This window comes from Phytophthora infestans, genomic scaffold (assembly GCF_000142945.1).
Source record: "Phytophthora infestans T30-4 supercont1.125 genomic scaffold, whole genome shotgun sequence".
Lineage (NCBI taxonomy): Eukaryota > Oomycota > Peronosporomycetes > Peronosporales > Peronosporaceae > Phytophthora > Phytophthora infestans.
In genome coordinates, this window is record NW_003303634.1 from 193,382 (window position 1) to 212,909 (window position 19,528).

The window sequence follows — 19,528 nt, forward strand, 5'->3', positions numbered from 1 at the left end:
TCTCAATTGTAGTATGCGCAAGACCCTCGGTAAGCGAGAGAACGTTTTGACAGGTTTCTCTTCCACGCCGTATCCAGCTTTGGGCGAATCCTTTGTCTTGGCGGCACGACGCTCAGAGCAGGTTGTTGTCGTCGTGCTCGCTGGGCACTGGAGTTTGTACATCCATGGAAGCCCACATGAGCATAGTCAGTGCTTTCGGCCTCGGCCTCGTGTCACGGCTCGAACCGAGGTCACGTTCAATGAAGCACGGGTTAGGTCGGCTGTCTGGAGGGACCGAGCGTGCCGGACTGCGCTGTTTGCGTGCACGCTTTCTCGCAGCTGCATCACCGAATGAATTGGTCGCCTACGAGGCCACCTTAGTGGACTCGTGGAGTGCTAATCCTTTGCCGCGAGCCTTAGTGCTCATGGCTTGCGCCTTTCCGACAGGGGCCATAAAATGTGCTCTCGCACCGCTCTTTACAGTGCAACGGGGCTCGAATAGGAGACTGAGAAGAAGAGCACTCAAGTGCTACGCGAGGTTCTAACCGTGAAATGAGCATCCGCCGCGTTCTCGCAGCTAAGGCGATGTATTTCGGCTTTGAGAATGAGAGTCTGTGATATACAATTTTTATAATTCTGATTGGTCGGTAAACGGAAACTTAGTGGGTGGGGGGGTCACGGGAGACGTAACCCCAAGTAAACCTTTGATTACATGCAGTATGATACATCACACTTCGGGATACCTGGTACGTTGTACCAGCGGCCAACCATTGGCTGATGACATAGCTTTAGTAAAGGCGACTTATAGTTTGCATGTTTAACTCAAGATTAGCCTACCTATAAATACATTCAGCTTACGGCCTATCGCTTCCTTCGACATAAGGGATGTCAACTACGGTGCACTGAGCATTTGTAGACTCTCGGAAGCCAAACGCAAGCTGCTGTCTCACCCCGTCACAACCAATGGCATACCTGGACTCCCAGTGAAATTTCACTCTAGAGTCGCCAATCAAAAGAAAACCGAACTTACCAACAATTAATTTCGAACGGTCGTATCTTGGTGCGAGCTTTATAGGTGACTGCAACGAGTAAATGAATTGAAAGTTCTCGACAAGATCTATTAAGTACATATGCTGTCTTGAAAAGTAGGGGTTCTGGGTAATTATTAGAACCGTGGTCAGTTCAGTTCATCTTAGGTGTGGTGTACGCCACATAATGACGATTTTATCCAATGGTGGGACAGCCTTCTCTGCGCGCGGTGAATCAAGGTCTATCAGGATCTATCTTTTATAATTTGAGACAGCAAAAAAGATAAACGTGTAGGATGGTAATTTACGGTACATGACTGTTTAAGTTGCACCAGTCTGTTTTGAGATTTTATATTTAAAAAGTAGTGTGTGAAATTTCACCTATCTTGGGGCCGGTACGTCTTAGAGACACCACCGATTTTATAGAAATATCCAACTGTCAGCGAGAAAAGCCCAACTAATGAGGAACAGTACGATCACAGTTTTTAGTTGAGCGAGGTTATAATTGTTTTTGTGTGCGATACACCGTCAGAAATGCACTAAATTGACTTATGCAAACTTTCATGGGTCACGAATCATACATGTAGTTGATGCGCCGAAATACTTCCTCACTCAGGTTAAAAAATGTATTTCTGATCTCGGTATACCGTTCTATGGCGTTTCTCGTATCTTTTGGAGTACAGAAATGAAAAAGTCTACCCCTTTCTCGAAGTCGTAGCTGAGACTCTCTAACTTCATGAGGATACTTCGCTCAACCTTTTACAGCGATCAGGACTTCGTCATTTTTGCTTTTGCCTTCTTGGCCGCCGCGATAAGTTTGCTTATCTTGATATCCGGCTTCTTGATGATCTTGTTAGTACTCGGAAAAACGTTTTTCCAGAACCCACCATATCCGTCTCCCCGGCCGCTCTGAATAACTTCTTGGGCCTCGACCCGAAGCGATCTTGTGGCCCCAGTGTCAGGAGATGTCTTCGACAAGGGGCGAGACTCGTCGGGGATTGGGAATGCTGCGACGGCGCTGCTCCTAGCTAAAACCGCAAAGGCAAGAACAGCGTAGAGAATACTGCGCATGGCTGTAGAGGGAGGGGGGCCGCTTAAGAGAAGGGTCTTGTGGACTTGAGAGGAAAACGCGAAGTGAGCGCCAGCCATTCTTGTTATACGCTACAGTTTAAGCCGCTGGTGTCTTTTACCTGCATTACGAATATGACGTGTAAATACCGTTGCCTCGTCTAAATCGACTTGATATTAGTAAGACTTATTTTGGTGGCGTGCTAGGCATTGAACTAATCTCGATATCTGATTGGCCAAACTTAAGCTGTACGTCGGGACATAATCGTAAAAAAACCATAATATCGATTTCCTATTGGTCTGTACAATACTTTGTGGGTACTTTAACAGATTTACGGTACAAAACAGGTTTACGAAGAGCGTACGTGTACCGTAAACCACGGTATCCTAATTTGGTACCACCCTCGTCCAGTGTCTCAGAACACACTTAGATAATATTCTCGGAACAGGATGCATGGAGCTTACATCTTTACTGCGAGTCTATAAGGGGGGCAACTATCAGGATCCGTCGAAGTGCAGCGAGACGAGACATTTTCATCATATGAAGATGGAGCAGTTTTACATGCTTACTCAACACATCAGCAAACGTTTCTCAGTGTAGCAGCTTTGGAGAACATCCCGTCGGGGTTGTGTAATACCCCCTGCATTGCAAATGAGACCCCTGCCTTTTAAGTCAAACGCAAAATTGGTACTACAGTAAGACAGACATCGTCCAACAAAACACATCAGAACGACCACCAGCAGACACTTTAATACATAGAATGCATAAACATTGCAAGCGATTTGACCAACTAAGGTGAACGCGCGTAGCCATAGCCAACCTGCGCGGGGTGCCCGCGAAGCAGAGCTGCGCAGTATTTACGGAGGCGGGCCCAGCGCCGAGCTCACCAGCGAGCCGCTCATTGCATTCTGTAGTACATCCAATCTATAAATTGCGAGCGAAGCGAACCGCGGGGCGCTGAAGGGAGCCCAGCTAAGCGTAGCGCGGCTGGTCACAACCCCTTTACAGTAAACTGAAACAATGGTCAGATTACTATTCGCTAAGTGCTCGCTCATAATAAAATGACCATTTTATCAGATTATTGTGAATTTCGCGACTCTTTACAGGACAGTTCTGTATATCCTGCTTGCTAGCGGCTCTTTGTGTTTGCTCGTGCCCATTTTTTTCAGTAAGTGAGCTTTCTAAAACTTATTTGCCGATAAAAGACTACGTTTCACGGCTCGAAGAAACATATGTCTCAAAAGAGCAAACGAAGGATAGAGGTCTGTGTTCTCCACACATCAGGAAATGTACTTAAAATATCTCAACTTACCAGTTCTGGATAGCAATGCTATCATAATTACTGGGGGGTTGCAGGGACATCGTCCACCGGTTCAGTCTATACGTATTAATGAAAAAAATGGATAAGGCATTTCTCATTTTTCGCGCGAGACCAGAAGAACTTCTGTGCCGCCGTATCCCTCTTTGAAGTCATGCGCAGTACATTCTACGTGGCTCTAGCCTTCGCGATTGTGACTCGCAGCAGCGCTTCCGCAGAACCCCCGAATCCCTGGGCTCTTATTTCCCGCAAATCTATCATCTCGTGTAGTACGAAGGTAACTCGATATCATAGCACTGTGTATCGGTTGCGCGTAGGTTGTTCGATGACATTAAAAAAACTTGGTTGACGAACTTCGATTGCGTACCGGACCAGAGGATCCGGGGTTCGCAGTTCGACTCAGGCGAATTGGCGGCTTGAGTATGTATCGTAGTGGCGCGAGATGAACAATGTGGACGCGTAATTTGGGATATATTGTTTTGATACGCGAACATTTTACCCTAGGCCGTTCATCCACTAATGCATTGTTCACTTTAGCCGAACCGTTTGATGCGCACATGATCCGTTGCCCACATAGAGAGTAGTTTAAAATGAGCTTACCGAACATTCACGAATCTTGAAGTCTAGCCAGCTATCCGTTCAACTACCGACGTATGATGCTGCAACGCCAGTCAAGTTAGCTTTTTTGGGGTGTATTCGGACATGACCTGGATTCAGTGCTCGGGCAATACAAAAAAGAATTGTATTAGTAATTCTGCGCAACAATAGTAAGGAAATGAGAAAGGAGAAGAACTTTAATAGAGTAATAAGTATTGTATCCTCCCGCTAATGGAAATCAAATCCTGAAGCGGCAGCTCCGTGCGAGCTCTCTCACACTGTATTTGGACAACAAACAGTCAAGAAATTCCCCCCTCTCCTCGTCCTTTTCGAATCGAGCTGATGGTCATTGTAAAAGGTCTTATTAATTGATTTGTGCGTTTGACCGCCACGGATTTTGAAATACCTCGTGAATTTACTCAATCGTGTAGACGAGCGCTAAAAAAAATGGTTCATTTCGAGAAGGAATGAGGGCTTTTGACTAAAGACACTGTTTTGAAAAGCTATAAGCTTGCCGCGTTGAAGAAGAATCTCTATTACTGTACCGAGAACGGAACTAGACCGCGGTATTACGGTCGATCGTGCTCTGGGCCACCATCCTGTGCATTATTATACACTTAATCCTTCGTCGCTGTCAGCGGTGTCACTCTCGAGAGCTCTTTGACCCGACAAACTGCTAGATCCAGTAAGGTGACGTACACGAAGGTGTTGAGTTGAGACAGTGTCCGAGTCGATATAGCGTAGCGAGTGCATCCGATGTTTACGGGCATCATCGGAGGAATTTTTGAGTGGATAAATATCTAAGGAGCGCAAAAGTGGTGCTATCTGCTATGTCACAGGCGTGACTACGTCGATAAAATATGCCTTACACGAACCAGCTGATAAGCTCAGACGAGTTAGTAAAGGTGCTCATTTCTGTACAAAGCAGTATTTAAAAATGAGAAACTTCAAACTACAGTAGAGAAGAATACATTTTAAAGGATTGAGGAATCTTTTACCGCGTTGAAGCAATCATAATACAAGTAGTAATTCTTGATTTACCTGTAAACATTAATAAATGGGGTCTTTGTCGAATGGCACCGTAATTCTGACGAGGGCACACAACACCTTGCGCTTGAGGAAGTCGGTTTCCGAGAATATACAAACTCACAGTGAACAGTTGCTCACATGTCCCTTTGACGAAGGGAGCGAAGTAACCTAAAGAGGTAAGATGCAAGCTAAATGTATTTATAGGTAGGCTTAGCTTTTGTTAAATAAACAAACTATACGTCATCTAAATTTAAGCTCTGTCATCAGCCAATGGTTGGCTTTTGACGAACTGGTACCATGGACCAGCTATCCAGAAGTGTAACCAGAGGTGCATTTAAGGCCACCCAAAACAAAATGATACTAATGTGCCAATCTGCCAATCGTTCAAAGTGGGGCCATCGTGTTTCGTACCTACACGAAGTTTTGAGAAGTAACGGCCAAAAACTCTTTTGAAAATCCAAACGGTCACTAAAGCGATTTGCCAGACTTCTTTCAAGAAGATATCAGTGTCCACAATGATTCGCCAACTATCCTCACCGCTGACCCCCCACTGGCGCCCTCTCAAGATGTTGCAGTCACTCAGCTCTCCGCTTGCGACTCCAGTGCCGTGACGCCCAGCGAGTGTGTGGGAGACTCGCAAGTTTATAGAGTCCAGCTCGCTCGAAACACCACCACTGACGAGGCTGCCTCTAGTAAAGAGATTACAGCACCTGTGTCCAGCCAAGACGACGTTCGTGGAGACGAGAGCGAAGAGAACGAAGATGAACCTCTCGAGTACAGTGACGATGAGAACTGGAGCCCCGACAAAGATCCTGATGACGTATATTTGATTTTTTGAATTTTCTTGTGTTATGGCCTTTAACTTTGTTTTGTGACGTCTTGGATCCGGATTGACAAGCGTACCGTGGCCAAAACCCTACATGAAAGAGTAAGACATGTCAAAATCGTGATATACACCCTAAAGATGAGTTGGTAGACGATGATTGGACAACTGCCTCAACATTACATATTTGTTAATATGTCAGCGTTCTTCTAAAATATCATCCCACCACATGGGTTGGGTCATGCGGATGGAGTATTAGTGTCCTTTTTACTTGTGTCACGTGTATCTGTCAGCTGTCTGACCGCTCACTGCACGAGATTTGTTTTAATGCGGGGTAAGGATGAGAATGGGGGATACGCGAGACCGGATGTTGCACTTGCAGAGAAACAGTACTTCTGAAGCCAAACTCGAGCAGGAAACGAGTGTATGATGTATTGCCGCTTTTAATGAATACGATCTCGTTTGTTTTGTTTCAAACCGCTTCACGAAGCTTGTTGGCGTGGTCAAATTTCACCCAGTAGTGAACGCCCTTTTCAAAGGCAAACCCTAGCAAATGAACCAGAAGTAGAATGTCAGATGAGCCGTAGAGCACGATATATATTAATCGGTCTGCAACGTAGCTAAAAAATGATTGCGTAGGGGTTTCCCCAATTGCACTGGCACATCGTTCAATTGCCGCTGCTTTTGGTCCCGCACTGTCACTGGTTTATCTTGTCTGAGCGATAGACTAGAGACACAAGTGTAAAAAGTTCACAAGAGCACGAACAATAGGCGTCGGTAGGCAGCACCATACTCCCTCTTGATGACATGGATGGGAGTAACAGAATAGTACAGCCGGCATTCGCTGATATAATTTTTTTTTGAATTTTCAAGCACTCATTTAGGAATCAAGTAGTAACATGAGCTAACGTAGTGCGCAAGTATAGTACTCTAATACCCAGTCCCTACAATTAGAGCTACTAGAAACCTCTGGTTGTAATACACAAATGAGGTGTCGGGCACCGAGAATGTACGCGAGCATGGACATATGTCCCTCATCACCGGCAGAAAGTCAAGCTCTGGACTCGCTGGTATTGAGGCGTCCTGAAAACGACTCACGAATCTGCCTTTACGGCCTAAAACGTGAGGAAGAAATAAGCAGTGGTAATGTGCATGCCGAGCGCTCACGCCTTCACCTTTCTATCAACTTGGAACGCAGAAAGTTTGTTCGTGCGACCGTGATAGATAGATACCGAAGTGGCGTTAGGTGAAGGCAACTGGCGCCTTCCCCACTATAACTGTAGTTTCGTCATAGTTCTTTTTTGTGTAAGGTGGGTAAACGTTTTCTGTTCTGTGCAAGATTTTATTTGATAGCAATATGCAAGCGTCTTGGACACGTGAGCCTGGCATGCTATTATTTTTACTGTAGCTCTGAATTCCTAATTAGTCAGTGCTTATTCCCGTAAAGTGCCGCTCATAGCCGTCGGCGTTTGTCACTCCACTGGTTTCTTACTTACAACTATGTATCGGCCTTAACATGAGAGAGTGAGGTAGAAAGTTGGGAAAGCAATTTGGAAAGCGTAGTCTGCAGCTCGTTTTTGTAGATCCAATACTGAATACATGCCGATAGTTATGCTTATACCACGCTTAATTTATATGGAAGGGAGTGAGCGCGTAGGTGTGTCAGCGACGAGCTCCGCAGTAAATTGACTCGTTCCACTCCCCAGTGCAATTTCGTTCCATCGCGGGAGTCTGGCGGTGCAACCCCCCAAATTGGTAACAAATACTTTGGCCTATTGTTCCGATTGACATAAAAGAATTTAACGGGGTACGTACCCAAGTGTACCTCTGGTTACATGAAGGATGACAGGTCACACTTCTGGATATCTGGTACATGGTACCAGATTTTCAAAGGCCAACTATTGGCAGATGACATAGCTTCACTTTAGGTGACTCATAGTTTGTAAAGTAACTCAAGCTTGCCTACCTATAAATACATTCCGTTAGCATCTTACCTCTAACCGGTTACTTCGCTTCCTTTGACAAAGGACCTGTGAACTGCAGTTCGCTAAGAGTTTGTATACTCTCGAAAGCCGATTTCCTCAAGCGCAAGGTGCTGTTGACCCCGTTACTCTTGATAGCATTTGTAGTCAATTTTTGCCAACGCGGATAGACTACTTACACCTCTGAAGTTCGTCGACATGGATAGAAACGACTTCCATCACATTAACGACTCACAGTTCGAGTAGGTTCGGAAGATTGCTGCCATTCGGGACGGAGGGGTGGTGACGAAGGGTTCGTCACGGTGGGATTGTTCTCCATGTGTCGATCGCTTCTAAGAGTAGGAGCCATTTAAATGTAAATACACTTAAATGTCAGCTTTAGGAAACTAATCAGAAAGTAACGTAACCACGTAAGTGCCGGGCAAAAGGCCGCGACAGGACTGCGGTGTCTGGCGAGGCTGCTCTCTTCTCTGCTGCTCTCTGGTGAGCGGCAGGCGTCAAAACGCAAATTGTGGAGCAGCCTCCGCCAGAACACCGCTGTACCGCAAAAGTAGATTAGTATACAAATAGCAAATAAATCAATACTAAACTCTAGATAAATGCACTCTCGTTTGAGTACACCATCTTGGCAGCGCACAGCCAACGATGTCCTTGTGCATACAGTCCTTGGTATAGTCCTTCGCCATTGCACGCATGTGTACTCAGTATAGCCGGCTGTAGTGCAGCCGCAAGCTGCACTGCCAGGCGCATGAGTGTCCTTGGGATGTGTCTTTGCAGACACTGGCAGTGGACGGAGGCTCGTAGGTGGGGGCACCGGACACTGGCAGACTGCAATGCACTGGCGCTCGACACGCAGGTAAGTTTATAGCTCACACTCCCATTAGATCTCGGCGACGCACTTGGAAGTCGACGCGATCACACACGCGCATCCTAGTTGCCGCCATAGTCCTAGTAGTAGCGTAGGCACAGCTCAAAACAATAGCAGTCCACTTAGTAACAGCACTCCCACTCGATCGCCCTCGTCTTCATCAATGTCACTCAGGTACAGCCTCCGCATCAACAGCAGTAGTCAACGCAGTAGCAGTAGTCGTAGTTGTAGCCTTGTCCTCGGATACGTTGTCGTCGCTCGACACAATAGGTAAGACTTTCATAGCCTTGCAAAAATGTGTGAACTTCACCACTGCAAGTGCCTTTGTCATGATATCGGTCACCATATCATCAGCTCCGATGTGCTGGGTTGTAAGTTGCTTCAACTCCACGTGGCGTCTGATCACGTGGTACTTGTTATCGATATGTTTCGATTTCGAATGTTTGCCAGGTTTCGCAATTAAGGCAATGGCTCCTTGATTGTCTCACAGTAGTTGAGGTACTGGATGCTTCCAGCTCAACTCCTTGCATAAGCCAGCAAGCCACAACAAGTCCTTGGTCGCTTCTGCCATTGCTACGTACTCCGCTTCACAGGTACTGAGTGCGTTGATCTCTTGCTTTCGAGATGCGTAGGAGATGACGTTGTCGTCCAGCATAGTGATGTAGCCACTGATACTCCGTCGATCCACAGGGTCGTTCGCATAATCAGCATCAGAGTAGCCACTAACTTGCACATCAGTCTGTCTCTTCACATTCATCACTAGCCCGTAGTCACATGTAACCTTCAGGTAACGCAGCACCCTCTTGGCTTGTGCGAAATGCATATGATCATAGCTCGCAAGATACTTGCCCAGGTGTCGGGTAGCATGAGCTATGTCAGGTCTCGATGCACTAACGAGGTACTGGAGAGCGCCCATTAATTCTCTGTAGGGAAGATACTCCTTCGAAGCAGGCACGTCTGTCTTCGAGGGCGTTGTAGCTTCTGGTGTAGCGCAGCCATCACAGTTCTCCATATGAAAACGCTTCAACACCCCCAGTACGTACTGCTTCTGGCAGTACACTATTTGCCGGCGCGGCTGGTCAATCAGGATCTCGACGCCTAAGAGATATTTGACTGTGCCCATCGTCGTGAGCTCGAATGTCTCTTGCAGTGAGGCAGCGATTGTGGCACACAGGTCACGTGAACCCATCAGCAGTAGATCGTCCACGTAAAACGTCAGTAGCAACTTGACCTCACCATCCTTCCTCAATGCATATAGGCCGTAGTCAGAGTCCGTCCTAGTAAAGCCCATCGCAACAAGCTTCGCATGAAGCGTGCGATTCCACAAGTTTCCAGGTCTTGTGACCCTTCAACGATTGAAGTTCCACCAACATTGCAGCTCTCCACTGCTGCCAGTACTTGCTTGCACGTGCTCGTTTGTACGTCGTCGGAATCTGCACATCCGTAGTCATAGCCTGCACCAGGCCTACCACGTAATCCGACAATCGAACGTTCACCTTCTGCTTCCTTCTTGGTCACTTTAGGCAGGGCTCTCTTGATGGAGGTTGAATCTCGAAGCAACTTGTCTCCCTCTCCACCATTGCAGGTTTCTTCTTTGTTCTGCGTCTCTTGCGTTTCCTCACTTCCAAACCTTCCTTGGTTTCTTCAGCAGGATCCTGCAACACGGCTGGTGCTGCAACACCAGCAGTCTCCGCACTGTCCTTGCTCACAGGTGCGTCAACGATTGACAAACTCCCACTCGAACTTAACTCAGTTTCTGCAGGTTCGTCAGCAAGTGGTACCGCCTCAAGTGGCTTCTCCGCACTAGAGATGCCGTCACTCCAACCTGGAAGGTACGTCTCCATGTTGGTCTTGATGCGCGCCACAGGTACAGTCTCGAGTAGAATATGATCACCATCAAAGAATGCGTTCTCTAATAGATGCTTCATGTAGATGCCATCGGTCTTGAACTTTCATGGACCTTCACATTCCCACTACGAGCTGTCACCACTTGAGCTGTCACCAGGTCAATGAGCTTGTAGCCTAGGGTCGATTCGCTATGACCCAGTAATAAACACAGTCTTGCCCTGGCTTCCAGCTTTTCATTCGCTTGCCTTGACTCAGGGGGAACACGCACGTGTGCTAGACAGCCCCAAGTACGCAAATCATCCAGCATGGGCTCCAATTCGTACAGTTTCTGGTGCGGGGACACCAATCCTAAGGGCTTGGTGGGCAACCAGTTCAATTTCGTCACCACATGCCGGAAGGCTTCACCCCACAAGGAGTTGGGCATGTGTGTAGCCATCAGCATCGCTCTGACCCTTGGTAGAACCACGCCGTTAGCACGCTCCACAATGCCGTTCTCTTGAGGAGAATAGGCGTTCGTAAACTGCTGCTCAATCCCTTGGTCGACGCAGTAGTCACTTAGTTCCTTGCTTGCAAACTCACCTCCTTGGTCAGAGTTAGTCGTCGCACCTTCTTCTCAGGAAAGCGAGTTCGCAGCCTGTTCAACAGGACCTTGATGTGGAACGTTGCTTCACTCTTCCTCTTGAGTAGGAATGGCCACTTGTTCCTTGTAGACTCATCTAGGATAAAGAGAATCATAGTAGCTCCATCCACAGACTGTTCGTTCACAGAGCAAATGTCCATCATGAGAGTCTCTAGAGGTTCGGACTTCCGCGATGGAATCCGTTTATAAGACATTATTTTCGCCTTACTGGCAGCACAAGCAACGCACTCGTAGGAAGTCAGACCTTTTGCTTCATCTTAACTCCAACATCGAGTTTGTTTGCCAACACTTTCACCGTCTCCATGCTCATATGATTAAATCGTTGATGAAGCAGCTCCATTGCTTTCTTATTGTCCATGTCCTCTTTTAGAGCCGCCATCACGCTCGCACATGACCAGCATGAGGGATAAGTTAGTGTCCATGAGGGACCTTGTACCGGGATTACATGGTGTGGAACACACAGGGTACGAAGTACATAGAGAGCTAACAAAATATCCGTTGAAGTTGGAGCGTTTACAAGGTCAATCAGTACGCTGGCTGAAAGCCACACGTTATCGCAATCACGAACCGTTGTCCCCCGCGTCTACTGCGGCTTTGCTTTCGATAACCGGCTCCGCACGAGCGCTAGCGGTATTGGAACTATCGCTCGAGTGGCGCTCACAATTGTGAGCTGTAATTCATCCAGCGTTAGCATATAAACGTTTATTAAACCATTGCACAGCACTTGCCTGTTCGGGCTGGACTAGGCGGGCCACAGCAAGCTGGCCACCTACTTGGACGATCCCTCCCGTATCCGCTGGTCCGTGCTCTCCGTCGCTATCGGGCATGGTGCTCCGCTGCGTGTCGTGTTCGCGCTTTCTTCCCGTTTTGAAAATGAGCGGTTCGCAGATCTCGAACTTAAGAAAATAAACAGAAACTTATACCGATGGCCTACCGGTTTATATCTCTTCGATAGTATTTGCTGTCGTTTTCGTCTGTGAATTTCACAATAAGCCGAGCGACGTTAGTTCTGCTTAAAGCGACGTTATGAGCATAAACGCTACGTCTTTCAGCGTTGCATGATCCGCTACGTTGTGTGGCACGGTATCGGGATACACATATGCCGCCAGGCTTTTTCGTTCTTTTAGTTACCTTTTTATAGAATTAATGGTGTAAATGAGGTTGATTTTTTTTGACTGCTCCAGCTTACACTCCAGATGTGCAGGTCCTAATGTGAAGCTTCTGGTAAAACCACTGTCTGCGTTTGAAAGTTAATTTGACCAAAGTGCCGGTTTCACCTTATTTTTGCATTAGGAGAAAAATCGATTCTTAATCTAATCTTTTCAGACGATATCTCCCCTTTCAGAAAATTGAAAATCTTTAGAGCTTTGTATGAAAGTCCCCAATGTTTATTATCTTTCCGCATTAATTCTTCCCAATGCCGCTTCTCAAACGCTTGTACAGGTATCTCCAGAATTGAACAAGAAGATAAGGGACACGTGAAAACCGTTGAGAGCGTCTTCTTTAACGCGTCCTGGATGGCGGCAGTGAGTCAAAAAAAATTGTTGTGTCGGAGGAGTTGCTCAATGACACGGGGATCCAAGCTGACAGCTTCTCACGCAGCACGATAGCAAATCCGCCGACCCGCCCCTCTTGGCCATGCAGCACTCGGCAACTTTTTTGGCCGATTTAAGTCTACGTTCCAGCACCCTTGAGTGATACAAGACTCTGGTTGCACCTGGGCGTTCGAAACGGAATAGATCGCCATCACGCATGTGATTAAGAGATAGCCACGAGCGTTAACTCTCATTCTTGGTCGAGATTTGGCAAAATCCAATGCCTAAAAAGAGGGAAGTGATGTTGTCCAATCCGAACAAGTACTCGAAAGATAAAGCATCGTACTTTAGCCGACAATGGTCGTCACAGTATTGGAAAAGGTCGTTCAGTAATCTGAATACGGTAGTTACTAAACTTTGGTATTAGTAAGCCGTAATCCGATGAAGGTTGTGACTGATTTTATCAAGATTTGACAGAATGACGGTGAAAACTGCTGAACAATTGATACAGAAGTCCCTTCGATAACACTTCGGGTCAGTCGTATATGTGCCCCTTTTTTTAAAGCTGGCTATAATTTCGAGCCAGTGCTTTGCTCTATGGTGTGGCCAACACAAGAAGGCGAAATGTGTGTATCCCAATACCGTGCCACACAACGTCCCAGTGGGTCAAGAAGCGGTGTCACCCCTAAAGGCGTTGCCAATGACCCGCAATCTCAATCGCTGATCGGTCCCATCCCTCTTTTGTAAGACCGACCCGTCTGAAATTGTGGGGGTGCAATCTGTTGTTGTTGTTAAAGGCAAATGCCGAAGTGAGTAGATTAAAGTCAATTAAATCTGTCCTCTAAACTTCAGTGCTCCTGGCCATCCACCAGATTAACCGGTTTGGGACCGGTCCATTTTGGAACGTCACGCCGGTTAGCCGAACCGTGCAGAGTCGGTGCATATCAACACTTCCACTCACCGCTACTGCACGTCGTACCTCTTCTTGATTCCACTTGCTTCGTGAAGAAACGCTAGCGACTTCGTTCCCAGTGCTTTCGTAAGCATGTCAGCTAACTGCTGCTTCGTGTCGATGTAGGCCACCTTGATTGTGGAACGTTCCACATTCTCTCGAATAAAGTGGTGACGGATATCCACGTGCTTGCAAGCAACGCTGGATACCACGCGAGGACCAGCAAGCAACGCTGGATATCACGCGAGGACCAAGTGCAATAGCACCTTGATTGTCTTCCCAGACCTGCGTCGGAGATTCGGCTACGATCGGCTGGATATGGATGTGTTGATCTGCACTTGCTCGTGACCCATGTCCTTCAGCATGGCACGTGTCCATAGTACCTCTTGAGTACAAAGGCTTAGTGCCATGTACTCTGCTTCCGCTGAGCTAAGTGCAACCGTCCTCTGGTACTTGGACTTAAACACCACCGGAGCGTTCCCAATCATGATCATGACGCCAGACACTGAACGTCTGTCGTCAATGTTGCTTCCCCAGTCTGCGTCCGTAAACGCTTCTGCCTTGACCGCTTGCGTTCCAAATCCACTCGTTTCACTTTTGTAAACGATACCATGATGGCGAGTGGACTTCAAATACTGCAGAACACGAATCGCTGCCTTCCAGTGTTGCGTTCCAGGATCCTCTAGGAAGCGTGCCAGCTGCGTGACAACGTAGGCAATGTCCGGCCGAGTACAGGTTGTGATGTACATGAGGCACCCGATTAAGAAACGATACGGTCGTGACCGTATTTCGGCACGCTCCTTTTCCGTAGTCGGCGACATCATCTTGGACAACTTCAGGTTTGCTGCACAAGGGTTCTCCACCATCTTGGCGTTCCGTTGATTGAATCGTTCCACAATGTCGTCAATGTACCGAGTTTGCTTGATCATCAACGTTCTACATTCTCTATCGTGGTCAATCTCCATTCCCAAAATGAATTTGGCCTCGCCAAGCTCCTTCATCTTGAATGCACTCTTCAGGGCGTTTTTGACCTCGCGAATTTCGTCGCGCGTCTTGGCCGCAATGATCATGTCGTCCACATATAGACATACGTACACGAATGCGTTTTTGGAACGCTTGACGTAGACACACTGGTCGGCTCCGCAATATTTGAAACCGTTCTGCAGGAACACGCGATGGATAGTCTTGTTCCATGCACTTGCAGCTTGTTTCAAGCCGTAGATGGCCTTTAGCAGCTTGCACTTCATGCCTTCAGCATTCTCGAGGCCAAATGGAACGTCCATGTGGACCAAATCCTTCAAACCACTGTTTAGGAACGCTGTGTCGGCATCCAGTTGCTCCATAGTGTAGTCGCACGTAACGCAAACAGCGAGTACAACTCAAATCGAGTTCATATTCGCAACTGGAGAGTACGTCTCAAAGACGTCTATTCCAAACTTCTGCTTGAGCCCCTGCGCCACTAGGCGTGCCTTGTAACGGATAACCCGGCCGTTCTCGTCACGCTTCTTCGTGAACACCCAGCGACATCCAATGGAACGAGTTGTCGCTCCACGTGGAACGAGCGTCCATGTTCCGTTCCGGGAATGCGAATTCAGCTCTGACTGCATAGCACGACGCCACTCTCCTGCTTCGTTACTGGCAACAGCTTCTGCGTACGTGCTAGGCGTATCTGGAACGCCACCAATGCTGGCCGCGTACGCCAACACTGCCTCTGCGAGCAAACCATCTTCGTCGATTCTGGCACGCTTAGGAGATGGCGGTCCATCACTTCTACGTTCCACATCTTCATCGTCACCGTTCCCAAGTAGAAGTAACGGTTCACGAGAGCGCGTGGATCGTTCCGTGTCAGGATGGAAGATCATCCGGTCCTCATGGAACGATGGAGGCTGCGAATGGAACGTTGCCAAATCCAACCCATTTAACCTGGGTTCCTCCGGCGCGGGTAGCTGCTGTATTTCTGCGTTCCGTTCCGGTTCAAGGTCGTCCATCTCAATGTCTTGAGCAGGCTCCTCTGCTTCTTCCATCGGTTCATCCTGAGCAGGCTGACGTTCCACTCCAGATATTGGAACGATCGTATCATCGTTCCTCGTCACATGGATGACCGTTCCTGAAGCAGGCGACTGCGTGTCATAGATTCCGCCCACCTCACGCTCGTCCAGCTTGACCGACCGTGTCACCTTGACCTTCGACGCATCCATGTCGTACACACGATATCCTTTCACGTTCTCAGCGTACCCGAGGAACGTGTACTTGAAGCTCTTGGGTTCCAGCTTCGCTCTCATCACGTCGTCCACATGAGCGTACCCTTGTGACCCAAAAACCCGTAGGTGTTTCATCCGTGGCTTCACCTGGAACGACAGCTCGTACGGCGTGACATCAGAGTTTGATGTGTTCGTGGAACGGTTGATGAGATACACTGAGGTACTAACCGCTTCCGCCCACCACTGCGTCGACATAGACTTGTAGTGCAGCATGCTTCTTGCCTTCTCCATGATGGTACGGTTCATGCGTTCCGCCACTCCATTCTGCTGAGGGCTGTATGGAACGCTATGCTGATGCACGATACCGTTCCGTTTGCATAGTTCCAAAACTGTCTTGTTCACGAACTCCGTTCCATTATCGGAACGAAGACATTTTAGACGTCCCCCCACTGTGTTTCGTACAATGCCTTGAACTCCTTCAGTTTGCTGCCCACCTCGCTCTTGCTCTTCATAAAGTACGCAACGACAAACCTTGAGTAGTCGTCTACGAACGTCAGAACATATTTGGCACCACCCTTTGAGATCGTTCTCATTGGGCCCATTACATCCGTGTGTACTAGTTCCAACACACGCGTCGTTCTCGTTAGCGATCGTGACGGGAACGTCGTCACGGTCTGCTTTCCCTTCATACATCCACCGCACAAAGTCTCGTTCCCATTTTTCACATGTGGGGTACCAATTGTGGAACGTTGAGTCTTCGTCAGCGCGTCCTTGTTCGGGTGACCCATGCGAGCGTGCCAAAGCTCCCACTCGCTGTCAGGACCGGCGTATTGCACGAAGTGTGCCTTCCTCCTGCTGACAGCCCAGCAGGAACGCCTTACCGACCTTCTTCCCCTGACGCTATCGCAGCGTTCACTCCCCAAATTACACAACTGGAACGCTGGAACTCAACGCTCATGCCTTCGATCCGCGAGCTTCCCGACCGACAATAACCGACTATCGAGCCCCGGGAATGAAGGACACGACCACCATTACGATGAGTGTACGGTACGAAACAGTGAATATGACCGTCCGGTTTCCTGCGACGCGCAGCTTCTTGCCATCTGCAATCGTCACGTTGATGCCACTGTCTAGTGCCTCGTACCCAAATAGGTCGTTCCGGTGAGGGGTCATGTGCGACGTCGCACCACTATCAATCAGCCACCCGGCCGAGCGTTCCCCACCAACTGCAAACACTGCATCGTCTTGACTGCTCTTTTTTGCAGCAGGGCCAGTCCCGCTTCATGTGACCCACTTAATCACAGTTGAAACACTTGCCCTTGAAACCAACGTTCCGTTTCTGAGCGTTCCATTTTCGATCGTTCCGTTTTTGACCGTTCCCTCGGCCGTTCCGGAACTTGTTTGCGTTTCCATTCACTTGGAACGCCTTCTCCATGGTTTCCTTCTTCTCGAGTCGCTCGTACTCCTTCAACAGCTTTTCCATGGCCTCGATGAGCGTCACACCCTTGGCGTTCTCCACGATAGACGAAATGAGCTCGTACTCATCGGGGAGGCTGCTCAGCAGCACCACCAGCTGGCGTGCCTCGTCCATGGGCTCTCCTAGCGTCTGCAACCCAACGATCAGCTCATCAAACGCATCCAGATGCTTGGCTATAGTCGATCCACTTTCCATCTTGAACTCGTGGAGGCGACGCGTTATCGTCACGCGGTTGTGGAGCGTGGTGCGGTTATAGAACTCTCGCAGCGTTCCCCAAGCTTCTATGGAACGAGTGACCGACCGAATCTTGGTCTGATGCTGGAGCTCCACTCCCTGAGCGATGATGCCGAGCGCCTTGGCATCATTGACGAGCCACGCCTCGGTGATCTCGTTCTCCGGCTTGACGGCTTGAATATGCGCAAGCAGGCCCTTCCTGGCTAGCGTCATGCGCATATTGTACTCCCAGTGGAAGTAGTTCCCACTCCCGAGGAGGACTTCGGCGCGCTTGGTCGTCGTCATGTTTTGGAACGTTCCAGTAGAGTTGAGCGTTTGCGGCTGTTAACCTGTTGTTGTTGTTAAAGGCAAATGCCGAAGTGAGTAGATTAAAGTCAATTAAATCTGTCCTCTAAACTTCAGTGCTCCTGGCCATCCACCAGATTAACCGGTTTGGGACCGGTCCACTTTGGAACGTCACGCCGGTTAGCCGAACCGTGCAGAGTCGGTGCATATCAACAAAAAACTTATACAGTCGTGCACCTCCAATTCGGCAGGGCGGACCATATCAACAGTGCCAGGGCATAAGTGCACAACGTAAAGCAAAAACCAAACGCAAATCCAGTGCACTGATACTTTTTTGTTAATTCAGTACTAAATTTATGTTTAGTTTGAGACGACGCCTGTGTGGTTCTAATAGTCCTTGCAGATATGTTGTTCCAGCCTTCAGACAACCACTTCATGGCGGAGTAAACGTGTAAGGAGCACCCTTGTAGAACAGCTCCAGCTCCGCGGCTTGCTTCTTGTTCTGGTACTCATTCTTCAGGCACTTAATGATGCCCTGGTCCATGGGCTGCAGTACGGCAGTTGTATTAGGCGGGAGTTTGCAAAAACCACAGCCCTGTGCGCTGCTGGATGCGGTACAGCTACCCTCGATTAGGTGTTTGCCTCCGGGTAGCTGTACTCCTTCACGCTGAGCTCCGTTGCCCAACGAGCAAGTTCGGAGTGAGAGCATGCAGGATCTGACTTGTGCTAGAGTTAGGGACATGTAGGAGGAAGGGCGATGTTCCATTGTCTTTGGCGGTAAAAATCGAAGTGTGTGCTTGTATGAAGACGTCCTATCCAAAATTTAAAATCAGATCGATGCGGCGAGTCAACCCTCCGCGAGGAGGGGAAAATCGTTGAGGTTAATTGCAAGGGTGGTGATGGGCAAAGGTAATTGCGCATCCGATTCGCGTAATCATAAAATCTGGCAGGGTATCGACTGATACCGGTGCCGAATTGGAGGTGCACGACTGTACTGTAGTTCATTGTACAGAACACAGGCCTGTATCCTTCGTTTGCATACGTATGTTTCTTCAATTCGTACGTAATACGTAGTCTTTTATCAGCAAAAAAATTAAAAAAAAAAAAAAAAACACTTACTCCAATACGATTAGACACCAGCTTGATGATCAGGGATGTGTTGAATGCACCGGTAGGTGCATTCGACGAGCGCCGATCGTTGCTGACCAAAATTCTCAAAGCTCAAAACAGTACCCGACCTATTGGTTTACGATCAATCGTCCACTTATGGCGTTGGAGAAGCTCTTAAGAGTAGTATTGTACAACCAAATATATATTAGCGAATTCCTGTCAAGCCATACAGCCAATATAACGTTTAAAGACTGACAACTTGTAACCTCGTCTAAATAGCTTGATTTAGTCAAACCTATTTTGACGACGTGTTAGGCATTGACAAATTTAGACATCTGATTAGCTAAACTAATACTGTACGCCTTTGACCAATCGTAAAGGAATTCGGTAATACCGATCTCCTATTGGTCTGTACAATAGTATTGTGAATATTTTAACTGATTTTCGGAGGTTTACGATACGCTTACGTGTACCGTAAACCATGGCATCAGCTCTGCTCACATACGGAAGAGAAATTCCACCGCTCGAGTTTTTAATAATAACTTATTAAGCG

The 19,528-nt window shown here is 48.0% G+C and overlaps 1 protein-coding gene across 1 annotated transcript; it reads right to left on the reverse strand.

Moving 5' to 3' along the window:
• Nucleotides 1-1,775: 1,775 nt before the first annotated feature.
• PITG_20303 (avrblb2 family secreted RxLR effector peptide protein, putative) lies at nt 1,776-2,078 on the reverse strand (the record flags this gene model as incomplete). The annotated part of the gene is made up of 1 exon (XM_002895876.1): nt 1,776-2,078. One exon carries the CDS (start codon nt 2,076-2,078, stop codon nt 1,776-1,778), a length of 303 nt encoding a protein of 100 aa, XP_002895922.1.
• Between the last annotated feature and the right edge of the window lie 17,450 nt (nt 2,079-19,528).